We start from the raw sequence: 26303 nt of genomic DNA on the forward strand, positions 1-26303 counted from the left end.
GTATCCTTTAAATCGAGCTTAGTATAGATCTTTGTAGAAGATAGGCGATTGAGGATCTCGCTAATTAGAGGAATAGGAGTATAGTTCTTATAGGTAATGTGATTAAGTATACGATAGTCGATAATAAAGTGTAATTCGCCTCCCTTCTTTAGAATAAACAGAATAGGCGTATCTACAAGACTAGTAGAAGGTTAGATCTACTACTTCTCTAGAGCCTCCGTAAGCTACTTGTATAGGGTTTCCAATTCCTTTTTACTAAGAGGGTAGATCGGCCCCTATAGCGTAGTCGTATCGTCTTCGAGATCGATATAGTGCTTAAGTGTAGTATAGCGAAGTAGGGGAGGTCAATCCGTAGTAGAGAAGAGGTCTTAGTAGGCCTTATATACTTCTAGGAGCTCAGGAGTAGTAGGTTGCAAGCCAACGGTAGACGAGTCTTCTTTAGCTAGGTCGTCTAGGTTAGCTAGGTCAAGCGGTTTAACTAGGTCGGTGACTAGTATAAGTATAGTAATAAGGAAAGTATTATCGCTCTAATCCTACTTAGGCTCAACTTATAAGCTAAGGTAGCGCTTTAAGTTTAAGTAAGTTTAAGTCTTTTTATAGTAGTTGAAGAATAGCTTAGCTATCTCTATCTAAGTCTAGCCTAAGAGGATTATAAATAGCTCGATATCTACAACTATAAAGCATAGTAGGCAGGTCTAGGAGTATCTAAGGTGGTCGGTAATACGAATATATAGGGGGTATACGCTATATATTAGAATAGGTATATTGCTAATAGTAGTAAATCTAAAGCATTAAATGAACTTAGTCAATTGTAAATACTTAGCTAGAAAGCTACGACTAATTATATTATAATCTAACCTAGTATCTAGCATTGCTATCGTAGACTTCCAATTCTTATCTAAGTGTATAAGGACAGTGCTCTCGATCTAAGACGACCTAGGCCCCCCGAGTTCCTAGGCGGCGTTAGCGCTATAGTCGTGCCTAAGCGGAGCAAGGTTTAGGTTATTCTAGGCGTTCAGGTTCAAAGGCTCTAGGCAACGAATAGCGGTATAACCTATATGCCTATAACGATAGTAGATAGCCTTAGGGCAAAATATAGAGATATAGCCAACTTCGTTGTAAGTATAGTAAACTAAGTGTAACTTAGGCGTAGTAGTAGGTGCCGTAGTAGTATCTAGGGTAGGTTGCTAGGGTATAGGCTATATAGGAGGAAGCTAGGTAGGTATAGCCGTAGGCGGAATAGGCTAAATAGGCGAGGTAGAAGGCGGGGCAGGCTAGGTAGGAGGGCGGTTCTTAGGACAGTTGGTATAGCGATAGCCCTCTCTACTATAGGTAAAGCATTGAACAGGGCGCTAGAAGGGCGTAGGCGGGACGTTAATAGGGTATAGCGGCTATAGAGCTATAGGGGCGTTGTTTAACGAGCAAGGGCGATAGCGAGAGGTACTAGCAATACGCTAACTATACTCGATATAGCGGGTAAAGCTTATAAGCTACTAGAACATAGTAGGTAATTAGGGGGAGTAGTTGAGGATAAAGCTAATCTCTAGGCGGAACTTTGGTAGAAGGGTGACTATATAGGTAGATTTATTCTACTTCGAAGGTATATTGGCGATTATACTAGTAAACCGTTCAACGAACTCTAGGATAGTCTTGTCTTTATACTATATAAAGCGTTTAAGCTCTAAGGCTATACTAAAGGTATATAAATTGGGATTAGATAGTTCGTTTTAAAGGAATATAACGAACTTGCCCTAGGTAATAGCTAAGAGACGAAAGTTAGGATTAGCCTTCTACTCTTAGATATACTTTACCTAGGCGTTCTTAGACGGGCTTTAGAGGTAGCTTACTATATATATAATGTAGTCGCTACTATTAAGCGAGTAGCCTATAAGCTAGAAGTTAGTATAGTAGTTGTATAGGAAGGCCTAAAGCGAAGAAGTATCTTTGTTACTATATATAGGGTGGTTCAAGCTAGTGGTATACTAGAGGGGAGCTCCTATAGCATTAGGAAAGATTAGCAAAGGTATAATAGGAGTACTAAACTTAGGATTAGCAATAGGCGGAGAGGCATTGATAGCAATAGATATAGCTATAGGTATAGCTATAGATATAGATATAGATATAGTGGCTATAGGCGTAGCCTTAGGCGTAGCAATAGGCGTAGAAGTAGATATAAGAGTAGGTATAGGTATAGGCGTAGCAATAGATATAGCCGGTATAGTGGTATTAGTGGCCTAGGTAGCAAAAAGGTTGGAATTCGAAGAAGTAGCGCCCTCGGCAATATATATAAGCTAGGCATTCTAGCGTAGAAGCTACGTATACTAAGCTTATAATTAGAGGATAGCTTGATAGCGGTACTTAAGAGCGATCTTAGCGCTTAGACAACGCTCTTCTTTAGTAAGGTCGTACTCCTAGATAGAGAGCAAAGGGTCAATAGGCGCTATATAGGAGCTATTTAGATTAATCTAGGCGTACTAGGAGCTCTTGCCTATAGTAGTGTTAAACGTAAGTAGTATAGAGAGGGTATACGAAGAGGTCAAATCGATAGAAAGTACCTAAGATTACAAGGGTATAGGGCTCTACTTAAGCGCAACGTAGGTATAGGTCTAGGCTATAGCTCGTCTCCGCTAGTTCAACTCCCTAAGGTGGGATAAGAGCGTTCAACTTGTTAGGAGCAGGGGCTCTTAGAAGGAAAGGGGTATACGTTGAAGTGATAGAGTATAAGTAAGGTATAAGTAGAGTATATACTACAAGGTAGCTATAGGTAGGAGGGTTGTAGGTAGTTGCATTAAACGCTAGCCTCTCCTACTGCCTATAGGTTCTATCCTCCTTATTTCTCCTATCCTAGCCCTCGATCTTCCTCCGTATCGGCTAGCCTCTATTCCTAAGCTCGTAGATCCTTTTCTAGGCTATCCTATAGCGCTTATATAGCTCTTTAAGTACGCCTAATCCGCTCTATTGCCGACCCAATGTCTCAGTTCCCCGCACTTGCTCAGCCTAATGCCCTATACTTCGCTCAGCTCTATGCCCCTCCGATCGCTCCTCTAGGTAGCTCGCGTGATCTAGGCTACTGACGTATGCCCTAGTGGCGTATACAGATGACCTACGTAGTGCCCTGTGGTTGGCTAGGCTACGCTGGGTGCCGGATACAGGGCGAGGTGGTCGGGCCAAGGGTTGTGCTAGGTGCCGAAGCGCGTTCCGAGGGCTGTGCCGGGTGCCGAGGCGGGTCCCGCGGGTTAGGGTGGCTCCGGGGCATGACACCTAGAGGTTCTTAATGAACTACATATATATAAAGGTTAGCTCGCTCTAGCGAACTACTTAGCGAAGGTGCATTTGATATACCCTTTTAATATATTGGAATACACCTATATTTATTGGCTATATCTTATACGATGAATATAGTAGTAGGAACTCGATAATGATATTATATATAAGATAGTATTCGTAGATATCTAACGTATAGTGCTCTAAGAAGCTATCTATTACTAATAGACGATAGATACGATCCTTAGGGCGTATATTATTCTACTTAGATTCGACTATATTGTTAGGGCTCTAGAAGTTGTATATGCTATAGCTAAACTACTCTTTGAATATAAGCTTATATACTTAAACGATAGGATAGTATTAGAAGGAGTACCTATTGAAGTGCTAGATCTAGTCGACTATAATATTATAGTTACTAAACGTCGTTTCTAAGGCATTGAAGTATATCTCGCTATCAAAGCTATCGACGTTCTAGTTCTCGTTTAGCTACTATTTGAAGATACTATATATAAGGATAGTATTACCAACGGTATTAGTATAGCCGATCAAGGTTATCGACTCCCTATTATAGAAGTTAGGGAGCTTTAGCTAAGAAAATAGTATAGTAAGCAGATAGTAGACCCTTGGTATTAAGGAACAACCTCTAACCTTTTTATTCTTCTTTATCTTAATAGCTAGGATCTAGAACTTCCTATTCAATATCGCTAAGCGATAGCCTATCTCGTCGACGTTTTAACAACTAGCTACTATAATCTTAAACCTTTTAATAACATCTTTATAGTAGTCGAAGAACTCATTTAACTTATTGATCTATTACTAAGTAGATAGTTGTATAGCCTCTACTAGCTTCCTACTTATTATAAAGTATATAGGATAATTGAACTACCAACGCGTCTACTAAGCGTGGTTGACTAGGCCTATAGGAGGAATATAATGTACCTATAGGCAATTTATAGCGCTCTTAATAAGATCCTAGGTAGGCAAGGATCCTAAGGTAGATAGCTACTATATATATATATTAAGGGCATTGTCTTTTATATCTATAAATATATATAGCCGCCTAGCGATCCGACGAGTATTCAATGTCGACGAGCTAGTATTACAAAGAGCTTTAAAATACTTAGTAACCTACGATTTACTATAGCCGAACTGCTTAGCTATAATATAAAGAGAGGGCATTGTATAGCTATTAGCCTTACTGCAAAGATAGTTGGTATAATAGCGTATAAAGGTATTGTTGAGCTAGTGGATAGCGTAAACGCTAGGCGGTTTAGGTAGGTAGTTCAAAGGTCTAGGTATATTACGTTAAAACACTATAAAAAGTATTACCACTTGTAAGCTAGCTAGCGGCAATGGCTTTAAATTGATAGGGTTGACACGGTCGTAATCCCCTATGCTAGGACGCGTTCGTATACAAAATTGGGTAGGGAGGTGTCCGTTTTTTTTTGGGGTGTCCGCCAATTTTGTGCCCCTCTCTTCTAGAGGAAGAGAGGGCTACGAAAATACCTACTTTTCCTTTGGCCCTCGGGTACAGTTCAATCCTTGTTTGTTTGTTAGTTTGGTTCTTGCCCCCACTTTTTAACAGGGGCCTATAGCCAACCAAACTCGGCCTTTTTGCCCACCTCTTCCTCATCACTCTCCAGAATCCAAGTTCGACTGAAGTACGTTTAATATAGATGAAGCAGTGTATTGAACGCCATTTTCCTACTTGACTAACTGCTTAGACACCGAAGGAAGCTGTATTGTATATAGAGGCGATAGTGCCCTCTGACTTCCTGTTGCGGTTGGTCTATTTCGTGCCAAGACGGCTAGGTAGGTACCTGTAATTTAGAGCCTTGTCGTGATCCACCATAAGTACCGCGCTAACGAACAAACAAGGGGTCGACTGTACAACAACATACCTCTCACGACATGACTTTGTTTGCCGGCTGGGAACTTTCTGGTTGGGGATGTCTAGTTTTCAAGTTTTTTTTTTTTTTTCTTTTCCTTTTTCTTTTTTTTTTTTTTCTTCTTCCGGCCAACTCCGAGTTACCCCTGCTTCGGATGCAATCTCTGCAAGATGGTGGCTTCCAAGGACATGGATATTCTATTCTGAGTGGAGATCTCATTTGGTATCGTGTTTCTTTGCGATGGCAAATTTTCAATTCGGTACTGGATGGAGACTTCGAGAAAAAGGAGATCAGGAGAGTTGTATCCTTCACTTCTGTCCCTCATTCATTACTCGTTCCAGCTAGGATCTTGAAGGCTTTGCCTCGAGACAAGGACATGGCCGACTGAGGATGATCCTTTACACAGCAAGCTGGTGCTCATTCTCTCGTTGTGAAATACTACCAAGCAACCAGCAAGCCATGTTCCCCACATCGCTCGTGTACACTACTGTGCATTTGTGATGGTCCTTTGAAGCAGCGCATTCCATTGTCCAAGGTGTCACAACGGGCAAAAGGACATCCTTGCCCTGCAAAGGCCAGGGGCACCCTATATACTGTGCGCGACACAAGGTTTGTCACCTCGAAACAGATCCATGCAAACGAGGTGTGAAGCAACCACCGTTTCGACCCACTGACCCATCCAGCCGGGCTTGCCGGGTGGGTCAGCTTACGCTTTTTGGAAACTGAGAACCGTCGGGCCGGATCAGTGAAATTTGCCACTGGCTTCTCTGCCTTGGGAACAATTTCAGGGGGGGAAGGTCTTGGCTTTTTCCAAGAAAATTTTGTTGGTCAAAAGACACTCCGTAAAGTTCCGTCAAAGAAAATTATACTACTACGTTACCCCTGCGAAAAGGAAAAAGGACGGGAGGAACGGAAAGGGGGTGGGTACACCACCGGATCCTGTGTCACAACCCAATTCTCTTTGGAATAGGCGAGGTGGGAGTGACAGGGAGCGAGCTGGCGCTATGTGAGTCACTTTTCACGCCGCGCGTGCTCGCCGACCCTTGCAGGGGCGGCCAGGAGGCTGTGTGAACGTTACCACAGCAGTGCGTGAATGGGCCACGGAGTGTGCTGGCGTGAATGGCGCCGTGCGAAGCCAATCCTTCTCTCTTGCGAAAGGGGGAAAAAGTGCGGGGAAGAACAGCGATCTGCCAGGGGGTCCCCCTTCTTGGTTGTTTGGTGTGCCAATGGTCAAGCCAGATAAGCCAGGGCGGGAAGGGAATGCGAGGCGATGCGATGCGAGGCGAAGGCCATGGAAAGGGGGGCAGATGTTTGGATGAGGCTACCTGATTGGGCGTTTCTGGAGCAACCTTGTCTCCACACCAGCAGCAAACAGCCTGTTGCTCAAGGGGGCTGCGTCTGTGCAAATTGCATTGAAGCGGAAGAGAACACGTTGTGTATTTTCATCACACACACATCAATGCGCAGATCAGCTGAGGCAACGATGGGCTTCCTCTTGATTCACGGAGTGACTCCGTCCAATGGGCGGCTGGTGGCTCTCCCAGTCTGGCAGTGTCAAAACAAAGTGAACGAATGATCAAGTCAGGCAATTTCCCGCGCGCCGACGATGGAGGATGCAGTCCTTCAAATGCCGTGATTCCCCCCACCGTTTGCGACAACGGGACGGTGCATTCATAGTGTAGTCAGCAAATTCCCGTTGAGCCAACAGAACTTGCTGCGAATTGCGGCGTTGCCACCTTATCCTTGAAGCCCGAGCTGTGCCGCTGCACAGGCTACGCTGTATCGAATCCCGTAACAACACTCCCCACCCCCCACCCTCTTGGATTCCGACCGTCCGTTAAATCGAGACGGGTCCTGGCTCCATCAAGCGGCTATCCTGAACCTCGAGAGGTATCGTCCTGCTGCTTGCTTCTGATGATGGTAGCCGGACCCCTCATACCCCGGTACCGGGAAATGCCCCCGACTTGCTGAGCACTACAATGCCGTGCTGGCGGGAAATGTATCCCTTCATATGGCCCTAGACGGCAAACAATCAGCCAAATGACTCATTGCCAAGGCAACAGTTTGTGCCAATCGTGTGTTGTGTGTGCCTGAAGGCGCAATTGCTGTCCCGACACCCCAGGTGCCTGACAGCAGAACATGGAATCTCAGGCATCCATCAGATGACGACTCTTGGGTGCAGTTTCCAGCGGATGGTCGCGGGACACACACACTCGACGACTCAGAGGATCACCAGGTGCCACAGCGGGAAGAAGGACATGGCTTCCGAGCAAATGTGGCATGGAGTTCACTCACCTTATAGATCATATTGGCCAACAGGCATTCAACCTCGTCATTGTCGATCTTTTCTTGACTGCCGAGGCTGATGGCGGCTGCGAACTCGGCAACTGGCACGCGGGTGCGGCGAACGGGCTTCTCCCCTTCCTTTGCATCCTCAAAGCCACGGGCAATGAAGACCTTCCGCAACAGGTTGCGCAGCGCGATATCGCGGCCGCGTTCCAGCGTAAGGTAAATGCGTCGCTTGACGAACTCGTCCTCGCCCTCCTGAAGGGCGAGGTCAAACTTGTGGAGCTCGCCCCTCTTGATGCACCGGCAGAGCGGCAAGAAGAGCTTCTGCAGCCTTGGATAGGGCTCCAGTAGTTTCTCGGTTGGAAGGGTGTGATTCGTGATCAGATGGCAGGGGATGAGATATGTCAGAATGAGCCTGGTCCGGTGTTAGTCTGCTGCTCGCAATCACATCAATGCATGGTCGCCTCACTCCTTGTTCCGCGTAGCGGCTTTGTGGCACTGGTTCCATGCAGCGGTCAAATGCTCCTCGGCCTGGGATTGCTTAGCTTCCCAACCTCAACGGTTCGTTCGTTGTGGCGATACCTCTGCATAGTTCTCCTCCAGGAAGGCAAGCACCCCTTGGTGGTACTCGAATGTTACTTGCTGAGATTTCGGAAAGGCCGAGAATGGGGGCATATCAGCCCGTCCTGCACGTAGGCTATTGAGGATGTGCTTGGACAAGGACGCCGAGTTCAGCCTGAAGTATGTCTTGAGAAGGAGGTTGGCGATATAGTAGCTAGCCCACTTTCGCGACTCTTCGATTGGCGCCCTCGGGTATTGTCAGGGCGACAGACTAATCGTCAACAGGGGGAGTGTATGCTTACCTATCCATATGGCACACGTTGAAGACCCTACCCAGAACTCTCGCACAGTCTTCCAGCTTCTGGTTTTTGTTGGTCTCCGGGTCGAAATCATCTTGGAAGTTCGCTGCTGCACCATCATCGAGAGAGCTGGCGCTGTTGCTGTTGCGCTCTGCATCTGCCTTAATGGCAAAAATGCGCAAGTGTTTACACACAACATACAGACAAGGGATCGTCCATGCCTCGAAGCCGGCGTTCTGGTATCCCCGGAGGAGGAAATTCAGCAGGTCAGTCCACGCCTCGTAGACTTTCGACCACGGCAACTCCTGTGGCTGTCGAACAAGTCAGCGTTAGACTGCTGCATTGGAGCAGTAGGGCAGCAGGGGTAGAGGAGGAGGAGATCCAAGAGAATGCTGAAACCGGCCACGTTGCCACTGACCTTGCTGTCGCCATCGCTTGTCTCCCAAGCATCCAGGATCACTCCAGTGGCCTTCCAGTACGCCGCGTACACTTCTACCCAGGCCTGAAGTTCAACCTGGTCAATCCTGTCAACGCCTGCAACACTCCCCTGGAGGCCGTGCTTGAGCGCGTTTTTGACGTTGTGAGCATTTTGGCTCTGATAGATCGTCCTTAGTTGCTCAGTCGATAACTCGGGTGATAATGTGGGTGCAAGGCGATAGCCGTCCTGTTTCCCCCAAGCCTCTGCGAATTCGTGGTAGAATGAAGGGCCAAATTCCATTTTGGAACGAGGCTCAGTTGCGGATGTGATGTGCAGTTGCCAAGGCGGTTCCGCCAGTGAAGAAAGCCCCCAGACAGGAATGTAAAAGCTCGGGTGGCTCTGACGAACCGTCGATATGTTTCGCTTCCGAAACTTCTGCTCGTGATATCTAGATTGGTTGATTTCAGTCTGCCTTATTGCAAGTCGGAAAACTGAACCCAAGACCGGCGTGTGGCTGTCACCGATTGCAGGGTTGTGGCGTGATTGCTCTTGAAGCTCCAATGTTTGTTTGATTCTGGGTGATTGGCTCTGAGAACCTCAACGGTGGTTTACTGAGGTAGGTATCACAGTACGGAGTAATCCGTAATCCATACAGTTTCCCGCCGGAGACCCACATGCTGTGGCGCTTCATGTTGGTCCTGTTCATACCAACTTGCACCGCCACAATGGGCTTGGCAAGCTGCAGTTGGCCCAAGCTCTCCAAACCCTAAGCCAGGCGCACCCAATTTTTCCCAGGGATACATTCGTGATCGCCAATTCAGGACTCCGACCGCTCACCCAACGACTTCGTAATTGCAGCGGGAAACCATCACAGTAAGTCCTGCTGGTCGCAATCCCCCCTCAGTGGAATATTCTAACACTTGAGCAGATGGGTAAGCGAATTTCTGTTCTTCAACGGCTTTGATGTTCCTTGGCGCCGGCGACACTTGGAGAGCCAACCGACATACGACCACATCTCGACCGTAAGGGCGACTGCACTTCGATCGACGACCACTCGAGCCGAGCAAGATGTGCATTGATTTGCGATACACTCCTGCACTCCGCCGAACATCATCAAAGACAAGCTGCGACGTTGCCTTGGACAGGTGTCGGAATGTATCCCAGCCAGCCTTCAAACGACTTCTGACCCCGAACTTCGATGGCTCGCGAGGGACGGTTCCGTATTCGACGACGTTTATACCGCATCTAGATTGCGCGGAAGCTTCTGTCGGGAGCGCAGTGGGCTGACGTATGGCTCAGGCCGTCTTCATGAGTACCAGGTGATCGGGCGCCATCTGCCCACGGAGGCCAACCCGACTCCTAACCTGTACCGCATGCGCATCTTCGCCCCGAACGAGGTCGTTGCCAAGTCCCGCTTCTGGTATTTCCTCCGTGGTCTCCGCAAGGTCAAGAAGGCCACTGGTGAGATCGTCAGCGTCAATGAGGTATGTAGCGACTAGACTGTGGAGGCGCATGACGCGGGATGCTTACTCGGCCTCCAGATTTCCGAGAAGCACCCCCTCAAGGTGAAGAACTTCGGCATCTGGATCCGCTACGACTCGCGGTCAGGCACGCACAACATGTACAAGGAGTATCGCGAGACCTCGAGGACCGCCGCTGTCGAGGCCCTGTACGCCGACATGGCTGCCCGCCACCGTGCCCGCTTCAGGTCCATCCACGTATGCTCACTGCCTACTCCCGGCTGCCCAGTTCCGGGATGCTAATACGGAGCAGATTCTGCGCGTCGTCGAGCTCGAGAAGACCGAGGATATTAGGCGCCCTTACATCAAGCAGCTCGTCCAGAAGAACCTGTCTTTCCCTCTGCCCCACCGGGTTCCCAAGATCAACACCAAGAAGATCTTCAGTGCGACGCGCCCGTCCACTTTTGCTTGAGGGGTTTTCATGGTTGCGGTTGGGGTTGGCAGGGTCTTCGGGTGTTCATTAGGAAAATGGGATATCCTGCATTTGCTCCCTGGACGAGCATGAAATGAATAAACGGTCAAGCACAGGGTTTGCGTTTGTTTGTGAGCATGTCTGTCCCTTTTTCGGTCCTTTGGTGTGCCGGAGTGACAGTGCATGGTGTATCCTCCACGACCTTCCAAGCTTTGATGGAAGTCCGGTTGCTTGAAGACATGCGCCAGATACAACGCCGCCAGCGGCGGGGCTCTGAGTCGCGCTGAGGATGAGATATTTATTGTCTTGGCCCAGCCTGGGTCGGGTCAACCGGGTAAGCCCTGCTTACCCGTAACTACTCCAAATGCGGGAGCTGGATACAAAAATGGGGTCTGCTGTTGACTCACTGATCGAAGGACCAATTAATACGAGCAACAAGAAGCGCATCATCAGTTTGTTCATTCGCTTTCTTAATTAAGACCACTTCATTGATGATTTCCTTGTCGCGCTGTGTGCTTGGGAAATCTGCCTTTCATATCCCAGCTCTTTCGTTCTGGTTTCTCAATCCGCCAACCTCATGTCTCCAGCACCGGAACAGCCCACGCCATCGGAGCCCCGCCCCGCCCCGGGCCCGGCGCCGGATCCCGCATCCTTCGTCCGCGTGCGCACCACTCGCCCGCGCTCCCCATTCCCTCCCAACTCAGCCCGCCAACCCATCATCACGCCCCGCCTCATCCTCCGTGCCTTGACGCCGGAGGACATCCCCGCCCTCCATGTCCTCCGCACCCAGCCAGAGGTGATGCGCTGGACGGCGTTGGGCAGGCCGGACGCGGATCTGGAGGAGACGCGGAGGAGGATGGAAAGGTCTTATCCGCCCAATGATACGGCCTCGTTCAACTTCGCGATCTGTGCGAGGGGCGTGGATGGCGACGCCGACGCTGCGGGGGAGCTGATCGGCATTGGCGGTTGCGCTCTGACTAAAGGGAGCTTCGGCTGGTCCGTCAAGTCCGAGCTCTCTTTTTGCTGATTATGGTTTCGGGTAGCTCTTAGTTGCTCCCGAGATAATTCTTTGCTCCCCAGTTGCCCCCCCATGTCTGGATTACCTAGGGAAGAAACTAACTCGCTTTTTTGGACAGGCCTGAGGTGGGGTATATGCTGAAGAAGGAGCACTGGGGAAAGGGATTGGCGACGGAGTTTCTGCAGGGATGGCTGCGTGCGTGGGACACCTTGGAGCGGGAGGTGGTGGAGGTGGAGGTCGACCGGAGAACGCTCGCTGGGGATGGAGCCGTTGGGGACGAGAATGCAGACGGGGAAGGAGGAAGGCTGGTCAGGGAGCGGTTGATTGCTATTACAGCGGCGGGGAATGGCAAGAGCCAGAGAGTGCTAGCGAAGGCCGGGTTCGAGTGGTTTCTTACCTGGTTGGGGGAAGATCTAACGGAGGGCGCCGCGCCGGGGAGCACTGTTGCGTTGCCCACTTATAGGTATTTTCCCGGAGGGCAGAAGGGTTTGGATAGGGGGGAGGGCGAATTGAGTGGTTCGCCGTGAATCAGGGATAGCAGGGCTGCGCACAGCCGGGTCGTTACTCTGGTCCCTCTTGTCACAGGTAGAGCTTCCCGCTAAGGTACTTAAGTAGCTGTTTACTTTGAATCTCTTCCGCCAATGCCTTCAGTACCATCGTCAATCAGCTGCGAGAACAAAGAAGCGGCGAGTGCTACGCCAGAGGACCATCCAATGTTAGGCATGGCCCCTGGTTTTGGGCCTGGGTCCAAATACCCGGGAGGCCGTGACAGCGCCTGGAAGAGGCAGTGTGTTGAGAGGGCAAGGAGACTTCAGACGAGATGAGATCGCTGCCTTGACAGAGACCTCCACGTGATGTCCGACGATTGAGGTTATCAGGCCATCCAGACCTGGAAGGCGGGAGGGAGGTATCGATACCTGATCAGCTTTGTGGGTCCCAAGGCACCACCAGACTGGAAGTCCAAGTGCTTTGAACCGTCGAATGGTCAACACCACCCGCACCGCGAGCCCGCGAACTCGAGCGAACCCGAGCGCCAACGAGAGAACAAATGCACAATCATACTTGGAGCAATGTAACTAGCGAGACCAAAGCCATGCGAAAAACTGAACTAGAACTCGCGCATTTAGCATGGTTCGCCTTCCTCAGCAAAATTCCCATCCTACATCCTCTTCCACCGATGGAAGTTCATTTGAGGTCGCCAATTCTGCCTTCCGCTTACTGCAAGGGCAAGCCACACAACCTGACCGAAACGAGAAGAAGTGCGGCAGAGCTGCAAGCGCAGCACGTGTCACCCGCTGAACCGCCGGCAAAGGTCACATAGCCCGCCCCGCAGTAACGAGCGGCGCTGCAGCTCGATGCGAAACCAACCGACCTGTTTGGCGCAGTAAGCGACCTCATTGCCCTTCCAGGTTGTGCGAGGGGGAAAAAAGAAACCCATGGCCGCAGCTTGAACGCAACCATCGGCGACTCAAGCAGGTGACCCGAGTCTGCCTAAGAAGGCGACATCAGTCCGCCCGCCCGAGTGCAGGCAGATAGATGAATGTCCTCGTTCGCAGTCTGCCCGAGTCCACCACTTCCCTGGCGTTCGCAGATCCGCGCGGCAGCCTAGGTCGCAGATCCGGCGAGCCGCAGGCAGTGAGAGAAGCCCGGTTTCTTTAAATGCCGTGAACCGTCAGCGAACCCCTCTTCGTCGTGCCACCCGACGATCACAACCCGTCATCGTTGGCCTGCGATCTGGTCCGCTGGCCGCCGTCATTTTGTCTCGGATGCATTCTCTGTGACTATGAGACTCTTCCTCTACCGTCGCCATGACCACCGCAGCAGGCGAAACCAAAGATGGCACGGCATATTACGGTTACCTGTTCACCAAAGCGAAGCCAATCCCGCTTGCGACGCCCGTGCTTGATGCCCTCCTGAGAGCCATTGCCCTGCATATTGTTCGTCGCGAACCCGAGCAACCGCCGCCTTGCTGTGTGCTAACGCAGTCTCGAGCAAAACGAAATCGGTGACAAAAATGAGAAGCACCTGACCCCGGCGAAGCTCGCTGCATTCTACAAAACCGCTGGGCATGACTGGGACTGTGAGTTATTGATTCCCTGGTGTTGTTCAACCCCCTGTTGCTGGAGCGCCGCTGACCCCCAGCCCCGTCTAGCATTCTTTGTTGAAATGCCCCATCTGGCCATTTCCACGGTCTACTCTGGCTTGGGCTGCCAACATTGGCTCCTTCCGAGCGATGACGACTTCGCGCCGCCGTCCATCCCTGCACTGACGCTGAAGGGATTTGTGCAATGGCAGACGATCCAGACCTTGCTGGGACCCCAGACTCAAGTGCCCGTGTTGCAGTTTGCCGCCGCCCACTGGGCATTGAAGCATCCCGACACTGGCGAGCCGCTGCCTGTTGACCTTCCGAAGGAGGCTTTCCCATCCGAAGCCGACCCTGATACGGATCACTGGCACCAGGAATGTGCACGGAGGGCCCGTCTCAAGGCGACCGAAGGCGACCCACCTGAGCCGCCCAAGGAGCCGCCGAAACCCGACTTCACGGACCGCAAGGTCCCTTACAGCCATGTCCGGATAAACCCGACAGCGCCGCGCGATTACTTTGCGGCGCGCCCCGTAAACGTCGCCTACGTGCACGTCGCATCCCCGCGTCCGACATCGGCAGGGAGATCTCCCGAGCGGGAACGGGCGAGAGATCGAGAGCATTACGGACGCCGCCGAGCCCCTCCGGCAGACGACACCGCCCAACGTCGCCGCAGCTTCTCTGATTACCCGCATTCACCGCACGAGGCGCGCCCCGTACGAGCTCCGCACCTCGTGCCTGAGCGCGACCCGCATCGACGCCGACACAGTCAGCCTCGGCACTACAGCAGCACGTCGGATTCGGACAGCATTTCGATTAGCCCCCGGACTACCCCAAGGCGAACCCAGCGCTCAAACGAGCCGCCTCCGATTTCAGTCCGCCGTGTTCACGCGGGCAGCCCCGAAGAATCGCCGCGGGTCGTGCGGGCGAACATGCCTCCGCCTCCGATGCCACCGTCACACGTCCACTCGCCACGTCCGTCTAACGGCGTTCGCCCCGGCCCCCGAGACGACGATGGCAAGCGGCGAAGTGCCCTCTTCGATCTGAAGGAGAAGCTCTCCAGCTTCATCAATCCAGGTGTGAGTGGCGAGAGAGCACGGAGCATGAGCGACTCCCGTGGTAGACGGGACGGGCTGGGTGGCTCAACGAGGGTATCGAGGGAGGACGTACTGCCCAACTCCAGATTAAGCCGGTCATGGTCCGAAATTGATACGGACGACTCAGACTCGGAGGACGAGCGACGGAGGCGGAGTCGGGGGCATTCGCGCGAGCGAAAAGGACTTCCGAGGGATCGGGACAAGGAACGGGAGCGAGAAAGAGACAGGGACCGCGACCGCGACCGCGACCGGGAGAGGGAACGAGAGCGACAGCGAGTCTCCCACGACCGGGATCGAAACCGGGACCGGGATAGGGAGTGGGAAAGAGACCGCGAGCGAGGCCGGGGCCGGCCGATGCGAGAGCGCGAGCGGCCGCACAGCGACAGCGACCACGACCGCGAAAGACGGGAGCGCGACAGAGAACGAGACCGTCTCGTCCCCAGCCCAAGCCCCGCCGCGGCGGCGGCCGCCGCCGCCCTGCATCGCGACAGACGCCGTGGCAATTCAGATGAGGATGTCACCCCGCGTAGCTGGTCCCGCGGACCCTACCCTTCTGGTGACGCGGACCCCGGCCGCCGGCGCACGAGCAGCCACGCCGATCTTGACCGCCTTGCTCGTCGGCGCGACTGGGACCGCGAGTGGGACCGCGACCGCGATCGGGACCGAGATCGGGAGAGGGATAGGGATAGGGACTTTCGAGACCGAGACCGAGACCGCGTTCGTGACAGGGACCGGGACCGGGACCGGGAGAGGTTCAGGGACGATGGCGAGCGGTGGAGAAAGGAGGAAAATTTACCTCGAGAGAGGGAGCGTGAGCGTGAGCGTGAGCGTGACCGGGACCGGGACAGAGGCAAGGAACGGGAGAGAATGTCCAGCCCTGCCATGTCCGGGGTCACGGGGGTCGGTGGGAGGATGTACCCTGAGACACCATGGACGAGGGACTGAGAAAACTCGCGCCGGCGTTATTACGGGGAGATGCACATCGACAGCGAGGCTAGAAAGCAATGGGCCCTGCTCTCCGCGCCACACTCGCACCAACCGGCAAGTTTCTGGGGAAGGGGTTGAGGCAGGGTCAAAAGATCATGATGTCACGACGCAATGATGATGATGATGATGATGGAATTCATAGGCACACTTGGGAAATGATTTTGATTCTGCCCGGCGTTATACAAGGCACGTTGCGGAAGGGCATATGTAGAGCGGTTACTTCGGTTGCAATCGAACGACCTTGTCCAACTCACCGAAACGAGAGGCGCGGCTGTTGACGTGATGGTGATGGTTTGACGACCAAGTTGGTCACTTCCTCCAAGCTCCAGAGGCCCGGGGAGGAGGCAGACCTCCTACGATACTCAGATCCACAAGGCCCTAGCTACCTACCTTACGCGGGAGCTCACTCACCTGAGCGGGCAGCGAGACTTGGAGGCCGCAGCACATTTTGGAGACGACCCACGGCCCACGACCCGCTTTCACGAGTGGCTGTGTCCCTGTGCCGGTTTGCGATTGCGCGTCACTGGCCAGTTCCGGGGGACAGAAGCACTGAAGCGGAGTGTCTGCATGCGTATCCTCGCCTCGTGGGTTGAGCATCCGGGATGGAAGTTGCCACTTTTGCGTCTCCATGACCACGGCGTGAGGCCCGCTCCATGGACGATGAGGGCGGCGGCGGAAGCGAAGGCGGAGGCGTCATTTCCTCGGACAACGATCTGCGTGTGAACATACAGATGGCGATGATGCGGGGAAGGGGAGGGAAGGGGGGGGGGAGGGAGAAGGGAAGGAAGGGGGGCCCTTCCGCCGTCCCTGCTCGATCGGCAGGCAGGTAACCAGGAAGCCGCATGACAGTCCGCAGCAGACAAACGTGCCAAATCCGCCCGTGTTGTAGTGAACCGACGTCCGGGCCAGCAAAACCGGCCGGGTCTGGCAAGGGTAGCTGGGCAAGCAGTGAGCATGGGGGGGAGGAGGAGGAAGCTCTGCTCGTCGGGTTCGCGGGAATGGCTTGCGTTTGCGGCGCCACAGCCGCAGCGGGCGTGTAAAGCGTCCTGGCAGCTGCGCTGCACGATTTAGGCAAGCAGATAGCGCACCGCCGTCATGTCCTTCCTTCCGCGGGTCCGCGGGTCGTCTGGCAGGGCCGGGGGCGGCCGATGGAAGCGGCCGGAGGAGCTCCCTCTCATCTGGCATCTGACCGAATCCACTGCCCGGTGGTAAGCGCGTGTTGCGATTGCCAGCACCAGAGCTCCAATCGACGTGCCCGATGGCCCGACGCGGGAAGCGGGGATTTGATTGCAGGGTGACAATAGCCCATTTCCAGGGGCTGCCGACGTGGGGATGGAGGTTCCGGCGGTCAGCGTGAATGCTTTTGCGACGAGGGCCGGTCGGTGTCTGTCGGGACTCGGAATCAGGATATGCCTTGGCCCGGGCTCCCGTCCGCCGGTCCGGCCCCGCTAAAAATTGCACTAGGCACTCAGTGGACCGGAGCACTACGGCGGTGACAACGATCCTCCAACCAGTCCATACTGTGGTACTGTATCTATCCACCTTACATTCGTCCCAACGAACCGGCAGGGAAACAGGGAGGCAGGCAAACAACAAACCGAGCGTGCGGCGCAAGCATGCGTTTCTCGGGCGCAGCAAGTTGGTTACTAAACTTGTTGCATGTTTGGCATGCCGTGTGCGTGCGTCGTGTTGCGCAGTAGGCGCCCGTGGCTGGGACGGCAAGCACGCTGCGTTTGTTTCCTTGATTCGCCGATGCAAACTGGATGGAGTAACCACCGCGCTCGGCTGCCGCTGTTGGAGGGGCGGGCCGCCGTGGACGAGGCCACGGCCGATGGATGCGCCAAACCGCGCCGTAACACACTGATTGGACGGCAGCCAGGTACGCGCCCATGCACGCCGCCTGTCCCGCCATATTAATTGACCGTCCAAGTTGTCGGGCTGCACGCTTGCGAACCAGCGACAAGTGACCACCGAAGGATTCAGCTAGGGGAGCGGCCCGCAGAGGTGGCCGGCTGGCGGGCGTCGAAGACCGGCAAGATTCAGCGCGGAGGCGGAGGAAGATGCAGTAGGTCAGTCAAGCAGTGATTGTCTGGCGGGCAGGCTGCGTCCATGGGATCTTGGTGGGCCGCTGCTAGCTGGCCGCTTGTGCCACGGTCGGTTTCTGGAAGTTCCTCGTGGGCATGGTTGGTCGAGGCCGCGGAAGATCAAACTCGGTGCTTGGGAAGCGATTCTCGGCCGGGACGGCGCCCGACCCCGTCAGTGGCTGAAAAAGCAAGGTTTCTGTGGAGGGCGGCGCCGGCCGGCCGGCGGCCGGCCAGCGCGGCCTTACGGATTACGTCCGCTTGTTTCCCCACGCGCAGAAGCGAGGGTAAGACGGAGAGTTAGCTAAGCGGGCCGTGTTTTGAAACGGTGTGTTCTCCTCGGGCGTGATTGGCTCGGCGGAAGCTTGCTTCACGAGCAACTTTGGAATCATTGCTCATGCAGATCATAGGGGCTGCTTTTGATGTGAAGTGCGAGGTTATCCGTTGGTTACCTTACCTCAACTGACCCGGGGCAGTACATTACAGTACGTTACGCAATATTTAACGCTAACTAGGTAATTTAGGTATTGACAAATCAAAGGGAGCAGAACCGCAGCAGGCAACTTTCTGAAGGTTCGCTTATTGAAAGGCAATATAGGTAATTACGATAGGTTCAGTACTGTGCAGTAGTGTAATCCGTAGAAGGCCTCAGATCCGCCCAGTGTAGGTAAATTATGGCACAACACCAACTTCTGTACCTACCTTGGCATACAGTTGCGTCTACACTAGTAGGGACCTGCAGCAGAGATATCGAGAGCCAAACCACCTCATACGGGTGCAGTGCAGAGTCGGCCTGGGTGGGCCGACTCGATTGACAGGATGCCAGATCTCCCGAGAAAATGCAGGCGGCAGCGTTATCCCTGAAGCCACCAACACCCACACTGCAGCGTGCTTGGAGGGATACTGTGTCCATTCAGCTCAGGCCCCACAACAGGGGGCCAGCCATCCAAGACCAGGAATCCAGTCAAATGATCAGGCACAAGGTCACCTGCGGCATGCTCTGCTCAACAGTGCTCATCCTAACAATGGATTACTCCACTACTAGTGTACGGATTACTGTGAACAGGAACGTGCCGGGTTAGGTCCTCCTGTCCTCCCTTCGGTAACTGAGGGTAGCGCCGGGTTTTCTTCGTTGTGGCTCCGTCTTACGAGCTTCGGGGCTCCGTCCGTCCCAGGCCCGACCTCGTGCCTGGCCAGCCAGTCCATGCCAATCTCGACAGGATCGATCGCTTCGCAATAACGTGACAGAAACCGCCCGCTTTCTGACCCAGCCGTGACCGCCCCGCCGCGACCCGACAGCCAACCCCATGGGACCAAGCCCGGTTGAAGCCACGCAAGAGCCTTCTTCCTGCGTTCCAGTGCACAAATACAAGAAGACCCCCAATTACCGCCGGGCCCGTGGACCCCAAATTTCCACTTTCTTCTGCTCCGCCGTGAAATCAGGTACTTGCCTGTCCACGACTACAACCGCGCGCCCCCATCCATCCCGCCTGCCTGTCCTCGGCGCCGATCCCCGAGACAGTCGCAAACGGACACACGCGTTGCCTTACCAGTGCCTATTGTGTACATCCAATATCTTCCTGACCAAACCCACCAAAAAGAGAAGTCACACCACGGAGCCTGATCGCCTTCCCCGTTACCAGACCCAGGCATCCTCCACTTCCATTCGACCGCAGCGGACACTCCCTAGCACCCTTCTCGGAGCATAAGCGGCCTTCACAGCGCTGCCGTGCCTGGTAACTTCTTCCACATTGACAAGCGGCCATTCCCGCCCTGGCAGGCTTGCACCGACGTGGCTGGGCGACTCGCTTGAGCGAATCGTGGTGGTGACAACGCCGTCAAGATGAAGGGGCGTCCCGTCGAGCAGCTCGTTTACGAGTACATGTTCCCCAAACCTCGGCAGTCGGACCCGCAGAACTTTCAAGCCCTTCTCCAGCGGTATCTCATCCTTGAGGTCCGGCAGGAGACGCATTCATTCTACGGCCACCTGGACACCCCGGAGGCCAAGTACCCGGGGCTTGACTACACGCACCCGATCCACCGCATTCGCCTCAGCCGGTTCCCGTGGCATCGCCGCCTCTTCCGCGCCTTTGACGGCTTGCGCCTAACCCATGCCGAGATCTCGAATCTGACAAAGTGGGAAGGAACAAAGTGGGCCAAGGAGCGGTTCGAGCGCGAGCAGGGGATCAAGATCCGAGACACCACAGCCGATGGGCTTCCGAACTACGCTGACCCCAACGACCCCTACTCGGCACAGGCCCTTGGCGCACGCTCAGCGGGGACAGAGGACCCTGTAGCAGCTGAGGAAGGGAACGAGGAAGAGGACGAGAACGAGGACGTAGAGGAGGAGGAGAGCGACGAAGAGCTGGAAAGCGTTGGGGAGGACTTGAACGAGCGGCTTCGCCAGCGCGTCGCCATGCGGAACATATCGGGAGACCACTCGATGCCGCTCGACGAAGAATGGGAAAACTGGCTGAAGCACGCCATAGAGTCTGGAGAGCTGCCCCACGTGGCAGATCAGATTGCGCGGTTCCCGGGCCCGCATAACACGCTCACCGCCGACGACATCTTCCCGCCGCGGATGATGGCCGCCGCCAGAGCCGGCCACTGGGAAGAAATCCCGGACTTCCTTCACGACATGATTCGGCAGGCCCTCGAGTCTGGCCGGAGGCCGGCCCAGACATCAACAATCACGGGGTTCTCCCCGCGGCCGTCAGTCAGATACGCGGGTGCCCTGGACACCTTCAACACAGTTGCCGTTTATGCGCAGGGCCAGCAGGGCAGTCGTCCGGAGTTTCGGCCGCCAGAAGCCATCGGTCGTCGTGCAGAACAGTCTGGGAACCGACCTCAGCAGACGGCACAGCCAGGTGCATGAGCTCCTAGCGAGGGGACTGCAGCATTACATTCGTGGGCTGCTTCGCCTTGGGCGGCAAGCCTGCGATTTACCTCAGGTCTATCAGAACGCCTTGGTTTTTTTGTTATTCTGTTATGGACTGGATCCAGCTTCGCAACTAGCCATCGCTATATCTACATGGCCCACTGGGATTGGGGAGGAGGGAAGCAGGAGCCCGATAGATGCCCGGGGCATGGATCGGCCTGACCGACTCTCCCGGATTTGAGGAGGCGTTGACAACCAGGGGTCACATGGCTCGATACGCAAGGGGTTTACAGTCAATCCCAGGTGGAACTGGCGCGGTTACCTCATTCGGGGCTGCGAGGGAGCGAAAGGGAGGATACCACGGGACTGGACCGGTACTGGGCTTGGGTTCTTTCGAATGGTACATGGACAAAGAAACTATTGAAACAACGCGTATGATTTCGTCAACCTGAGTCTGGAGCCTTTTCTTCCTCCGGTAGTAGCAAGTGATTCGGTCATGCTAGATGCACCACAGCCGTGTCTGTCACTGACTGGAAAGCCCTCGTTTGGCAGGTACCCCAGAAGCAGCGTCGCTGGTGATGACGGGCAACGATCATCCGGACTATCCCGATTGTGATACTGAAAGTCTTACGGCGAGCAACACTCAGGCGACACTGACTCCTTCTATGGCGGCCGGGCGCTGACCTGCCGATCGTCAAGTGCCTGATCCCCGCCCGTCGCATGCAGCTAGTGAGTTATTCCGTCTCTCATTACTTGTAGGAGTCCTCTCTCCGCCGCTCTGAATTCCGTGAAATTCCCGTTATTGCAGTTGAAGACCTGCCGCTCGGCAGGTAAACCCAGAAGCCTGTTTTCGGTTGGCCTGCTTGTCAATCATACCTAGATCTGACTCGACACAGCGGAAAGGAAACCCACTCCGCGTTGCCGTCCTTCTACGGAGGAAATCACCGCTCTAGCTGGTGGGGAGGAGCCCTGGAACCCGATGCCGCTGCCGTGGTATCACTGAGTGTTGCCTTTGCCGGGGCTTTGGGAATGGCGCAGTATCATAGTCAGGGCCGGTAGTTGAGCCGTGATTCCTCGACCAGGTTGGCTGGAGGCGGTTGTGGAAGGATCGAAGGCCCAAGATTCAAAGACTAAGAGGGACCGGAAGATGTGGTCGCTCACAAGGAAGCACGATGATGCAGAACCACATGACACTGACAAGGACGAGAAACGACCTCAGCCGCTCTGCCATGGCCAAACCCGCCTCTAATTCGGTAATGTACACCTGTACATGTAGAGCCTTGACATGAGCCTAAACGGGTAAGGAAATTCTCTATGCCGTGGTTGCTGACGTGTGCGCAATAATACACCATGCCTGCACGTCTGCGGGACCGTCTCCCGCGTTTTCCGCAGCGAGACCGACCCTGCAGACGCAGACATGCTCTCCCCACATCGCCCTTCCGTGGCTTTGGGGCGTCGTTCGTTTGGCCTCTCCCACCCTTTGGTCGTCGGCATCCGAGGGCGATGCCGAGTCCAATCCAGTTGGCCACGCAGACTCTGTCTTGCTCCAGTTTGTTGGCTCCCCAGCCTCGGTCACGGCCGTGCTTATTCCTTGAGCTTCATCAGCGCCTCGAAGTAGGCTTCGAGATCAAAGTCCGGGGACATTGGGTCTTGGTCCACTGGATGTCGGTCAGCAAATGCGCCCCCAAGTCAAGGCTATAGAAGTAGAGAAATAGAGGACCGAGGGATAACTCACGCCCTGTCGTGGCGGACGCGCTGGGGGTAGCAGGTTGCTTTGACTTGGCGTAGGCCTCCTTGGCCTTGTTTATTAATTCCTGCTTGTGCTCATACTCGCGCTGTGCCGCGGCCGCCTTCTGCGATGCGGTGATAGACCGCTGGTGGTAGAAGCCGTAAAAGATGCCCAGGCCGAGGGCGGAATACCGGAGGACCTGTGCAAGCGCACAGTTAGCGGATTTGATCCCCAGCTACAGCCGTTGGGCAATTGTCCCGCAAAGCGCAATCCGCAACACCTCCGCCGCCCGGCTTTCTTCTCGACCAGTCCTCCCAGCCGGTTGGGATTTACGCGCACAAGCAAACTCGCGCTTGCACGCTGCTCTCGCGGACGGCCGCCACTGAAGCCTGAAGGCAAGGGCTGCGGTAGTGTCGGTGCTTGGGGATGCGTGGCACTCACGTTGACACCGGACTTGGACGACATTGCGACTGATGCGATCTGGTTCCCGCGACTGCTCGCGTCTCGGTTCCGGGGGATTGACTCGTCGGGTTCAGAGAGCGGCAATTGGCGGTCTCAATGGGCCCCGTGGCTTGTCGTCGGTCGCCAGTGGATTGCGCTCCGGTTCGGTCTGTGGGTGATTGCGAGCTTCAGTTTTGATCGGGAGCTCGGGAAATGTCGCGGTTTTTGCTGACCCACTGTGCAGTCCACGTTCTGTACTTGTAAGTAACCCGTCCCGTACCTCCGTATCAAACGTACCCAAAGCTACTGAGCTAACGTCACGCCACCGGCGTGAACCGTGAACATAACGGGCGCACTTACACTACTGAAGGAGGGCGGGTCCATGCACCTGGCTGACCACTCAAAGTCGCGATTTGACGCGGGTGGAAGTTGAAGGGGGAGACAAACGGCCAAAGGAACGAACGCACCGTTGTCGCATTGGATGTACGGAATACGCATGCCGACATCTCAAGGCGCATTGTGTACTGACCTTTTTGGCGACTTACATCATTTCGAGACGCGGCGACAGACCAGTCCAGAACTCCGCGATTGCGAACGACTGCGAGGCTGCACGTCTCGAGGCCCGTTGATCCTTGCAACCGCAATTTGCGACACAGATACCGCTGGGCTGACGCCTGAAGATGGGCTTGGTGATCTTGCAGAATGCAACAACGACGAGATGAAATCCTCGCAAAGAGGGCCAAACTGGCGGAGCTCAAGCGGCAGAGGGAGCTGCGGGCAAGCCAGGCCACCGCCCGCCAGAGCATAAGCCAAAGCGAGGTTGGTCCTTCGGCGGCGGCGAGACTTCGTTCAGCACTGAGCTGACCGAGCATCCCAGTTAATAGCTCCGACACCAGGTCGGGCCGACAACCGACGCGAGATCGAGTCCTTGATCGACAGCCTCGTCCGCGAGAGCAGGCCAGTCTCCGTTCCGACCGGCGCCAACTCGCCCGCGCGGCTCGGCAGCAGACCAAACAGCGTTCTCAGCGCCGGAGAACTGAGCGTTGAGAACAATTCCGAGTTCGCCGGCCCCGCAAACGGACAGGTCGTCACTCCGCAGCCGCAGATCCTCTCTGCTGTACCCCTGAAGACCGTGTACGAGTGCCCTCCGTCGCCGGTAAAGGAGGTCTACTCGTACAGCAAAGGAGTGCAAACAACGGAGGATTGGACGCTGCCCACGAAGTCACGCACCCTCTCTGAATCGGAAAATGAAGAGCCGCCGGTCACGGCCTCGCCGAACAAGCGGCTCAGCAGGAGGGAGCGGGACCGAGAGGAAGAACTACGGCAAAACATAAGGAAAGAGATTGAGGAAGAACTGAAGGCTGCGAAGGAGCTGCTTGTCGATGGCGTGCTCAAGCCGTCGGCCGCGGCGAATTTCCCCGCCCGGACGCTCACCGCCGAAGAGCTGAGCGCCGTTACGCACTCCGACGAGTTCATGGACTTTATTGACCGGTCGACCAAGGTCATCGAGAAGGCACTGGACCAGGAATATGACATCCTCACCGACTACACCCTCCAGGTACACGATGTCGACGACGACGACGAGCAGAGCGGCAACACGGGAGGCAAGGGCCGGCGCAAGGTCAAGGAGATCGCCCAATTCTACGACGAGCGTTGGTCCAAGAAGCGCATGGTCAGCGCCATCGACTTCTCGCCCAAGTTCAGCGAGCTCCTTCTGGCGTCGTATACCAAGAACCCCACAGCGCCACATGAACCAGACGGCATCGTGCAGGTCTGGAACCTCCACCTGCACGACCGGCCCGAATTTGTCTTCCACGCGCAATCCGACATCCTCACGGCCAAATTCTCTCCGTTTCACCCGAACCTGATCATCGGCGGCGCCTACAGCGGGCAGGTCCTGCTCTGGGACACCCGGGCGCGCTCGGCGCCAGTCCAGAAGACGCCGCTTACCGGGTCCGGCCACACGCATCCGGTCTACTGCGTCGACATCGTCGGCACCCAGAACGCCAACAACATCATCTCGTGCTCCACCGACGGTGCCGTCTGCGGCTGGAGCGTCGACATGCTGGCGCAGCCGCAGGAGGCCATGACCCTGCTCGCGCCGCCGCCCGCCAGGACCGAGGACCTGTCGCCGACGTGCATGGCCTTCCCGCAGGCTGACCCCACCTTCTTCCTCGTCGGCTCCGAGGAGGGCACCATCTACCCGTGCCACCGGTACGACCGCGCCGGCGCCAAGGCCGGCGTCGACGCCCGCGTCAGCTACCGCGGCCACGCCGCCCCCGTCATGTCGGTCTCGTTCCACCCCGCCCGCGGGCCCGTCGACCTCGGCGACCTGGTCCTCTCCGCCAGCCTGGACTGGAGCGTCAAGCTGTGGAAGGTGCGCGCCCCGGCGGCCACGTCGGCCGTCGCCGCGAGCGGGACCAGCGCCAGCGGCGCGACCCTGGGCACGAGTCTGGGTGTCGTTGTCGGCGCCGGCGGTGGCGCCGCCGGCGGCGCAGGCCTCCTCGAGCCGGCCGTCACGCCGCTGCTGGACTTTGTCCGCGAGGATGTCGTCTACGGCGCGGCCTGGTCGCCCGTCAAGCCCGGCGTGTTCGGGCTGGTGGACGGCGCCGGGTGGCTGGAGCTGTGGGACATCACGGTCGAGACGGAGGAGCCGGTGGCGCGCATCTCGCCCAGCCCGAGGAAGGACGGGCGCACGATGCTGAGCAAGAGCCTGAATAAGCTGGCGTGGGAGCCCGCCGAGGGCAAGAGGCTGGCCACGGGCGGCATCGATGGGGCGGTCACTGTGTTCGAGGTTGGCCCGGATCTGGGCGGTAAGGAAGGGCTGAAGAACGAGGAGTGGACCAGCGTCAAGAAGCTCGTGAATAGACTGGAGGCGGTGGGGGCTAATGACGGCGCGGGCGTGTGAGACCTTCTTGCGTGGGCCGTCTCTGGAGTTGTAAGTCGGCAGTAATGGGAGGGTTCATGTACGGCTACTGTGTACGGAGAAGACTGATATGAATACCGGGTGCGAACCAGCCATCAGTGATTACGAGTACCCCGTTGTCCATCGAGCCAAGCTCCAAGGGGAGCAGCAGACCCTAACCCTTGCACGCATACACGGATTTTGTTTTAGTCCGTTCTTAACCCACCATTGCTTAATTTTCTTGTGCCTCTGCCGGTTTCCCCGTCTGCCTCACTCCTTTCTTGAACGGTCTCTCAAACCACTTTCCGACACACTGTGGTCGTTGTGAGGTCTTTAGTGACCACAAGGAATTGATGATGAGTAAGTTGCTCTCATTGATTGGTTCTATGGCCTCTGATGAATGTTGTATGAATTCTGCAATTCCGAGCC

General features: G+C 55.1%; 8 protein-coding genes across 8 annotated transcripts; 5 read left to right on the forward strand and 3 right to left on the reverse strand.

The window, feature by feature from the left end:
• Nucleotides 1–35: 35 nt before the first annotated feature.
• Nucleotides 36–191, reverse strand: THITE_27361 (uncharacterized protein; the record flags this gene model as incomplete). Its single annotated transcript, XM_003656397.1, has 1 exon — nucleotides 36–191. A coding segment is annotated over one exon (156 nt), but the record flags the coding sequence as incomplete, so codon positions are not given.
• Nucleotides 192–7089: 6898 nt separating this feature from the next.
• On the reverse strand, nucleotides 7090–9023 carry THITE_46470 (uncharacterized protein; the record flags this gene model as incomplete). Its single annotated transcript, XM_003656398.1, has 6 exons — nucleotides 7090–7173; nucleotides 7452–7860; nucleotides 7915–7976; nucleotides 8028–8253; nucleotides 8309–8610; nucleotides 8724–9023. The coding sequence occupies 6 exons, from the start codon at nucleotides 9021–9023 to the stop codon at nucleotides 7090–7092; spliced, it is 1383 nt and encodes a 460-aa protein (XP_003656446.1).
• A 425-nt stretch (nucleotides 9024–9448) lies between these two features.
• THITE_2121081 (60S ribosomal protein L20) lies at nucleotides 9449–10972 on the forward strand (the record flags this gene model as incomplete). Its single annotated transcript, XM_003656399.1, has 5 exons — nucleotides 9449–9452; nucleotides 10023–10207; nucleotides 10265–10441; nucleotides 10497–10786; nucleotides 10843–10972. The coding sequence occupies 4 exons, from the start codon at nucleotides 9449–9451 to the stop codon at nucleotides 10653–10655; spliced, it is 525 nt and encodes a 174-aa protein (XP_003656447.1). The 3' UTR covers nucleotides 10656–10786; nucleotides 10843–10972.
• THITE_2121084 (uncharacterized protein) lies at nucleotides 10973–11771 on the forward strand. The gene has a single exon (XM_003656400.1). The coding sequence runs from the start codon at nucleotides 11233–11235 to the stop codon at nucleotides 11680–11682; it is 450 nt and encodes a 149-aa protein (XP_003656448.1). The 5' UTR covers nucleotides 10973–11232; the 3' UTR covers nucleotides 11683–11771.
• Nucleotides 11772–13481: 1710 nt separating this feature from the next.
• THITE_2151762 (uncharacterized protein) lies at nucleotides 13482–16092 on the forward strand (the record flags this gene model as incomplete). Its single annotated transcript, XM_003656401.1, has 4 exons — nucleotides 13482–13610; nucleotides 13666–13753; nucleotides 13826–14241; nucleotides 15738–16092. The coding sequence occupies 4 exons, from the start codon at nucleotides 13482–13484 to the stop codon at nucleotides 15774–15776; spliced, it is 672 nt and encodes a 223-aa protein (XP_003656449.1). The 3' UTR covers nucleotides 15777–16092.
• Nucleotides 16093–19497: 3405 nt separating this feature from the next.
• On the forward strand, nucleotides 19498–20929 carry THITE_2121086 (uncharacterized protein). Its single transcript, XM_003656402.1, has one exon. The coding sequence runs from the start codon at nucleotides 19765–19767 to the stop codon at nucleotides 20794–20796; it is 1032 nt and encodes a 343-aa protein (XP_003656450.1). The 5' UTR covers nucleotides 19498–19764; the 3' UTR covers nucleotides 20797–20929.
• A 1187-nt stretch (nucleotides 20930–22116) lies between these two features.
• On the reverse strand, nucleotides 22117–23121 carry THITE_2097063 (uncharacterized protein). Its single transcript, XM_003656403.1, has 3 exons — nucleotides 22970–23121; nucleotides 22535–22727; nucleotides 22117–22457 (listed from the first exon to the last, which is right to left on the reverse strand). The coding sequence occupies exons 1-3, from the start codon at nucleotides 22991–22993 to the stop codon at nucleotides 22384–22386; spliced, it is 291 nt and encodes a 96-aa protein (XP_003656451.1). The 5' UTR covers nucleotides 22994–23121; the 3' UTR covers nucleotides 22117–22383.
• Nucleotides 23122–23280: 159 nt separating this feature from the next.
• Nucleotides 23281–26097, forward strand: THITE_2121090 (uncharacterized protein). The gene is made up of 2 exons (XM_003656404.1): nucleotides 23281–23788; nucleotides 23847–26097. Exons 1-2 carry the CDS (start codon nucleotides 23672–23674, stop codon nucleotides 25875–25877), a joined length of 2148 nt encoding a protein of 715 aa, XP_003656452.1. The 5' UTR covers nucleotides 23281–23671; the 3' UTR covers nucleotides 25878–26097.
• The last annotated feature ends 206 nt before the right edge of the window (nucleotides 26098–26303 follow it).

This window comes from Thermothielavioides terrestris, chromosome 5 (genome assembly GCF_000226115.1).
Source record: "Thermothielavioides terrestris NRRL 8126 chromosome 5, complete sequence".
NCBI lineage: Eukaryota > Fungi > Ascomycota > Sordariomycetes > Sordariales > Chaetomiaceae > Thermothielavioides > Thermothielavioides terrestris.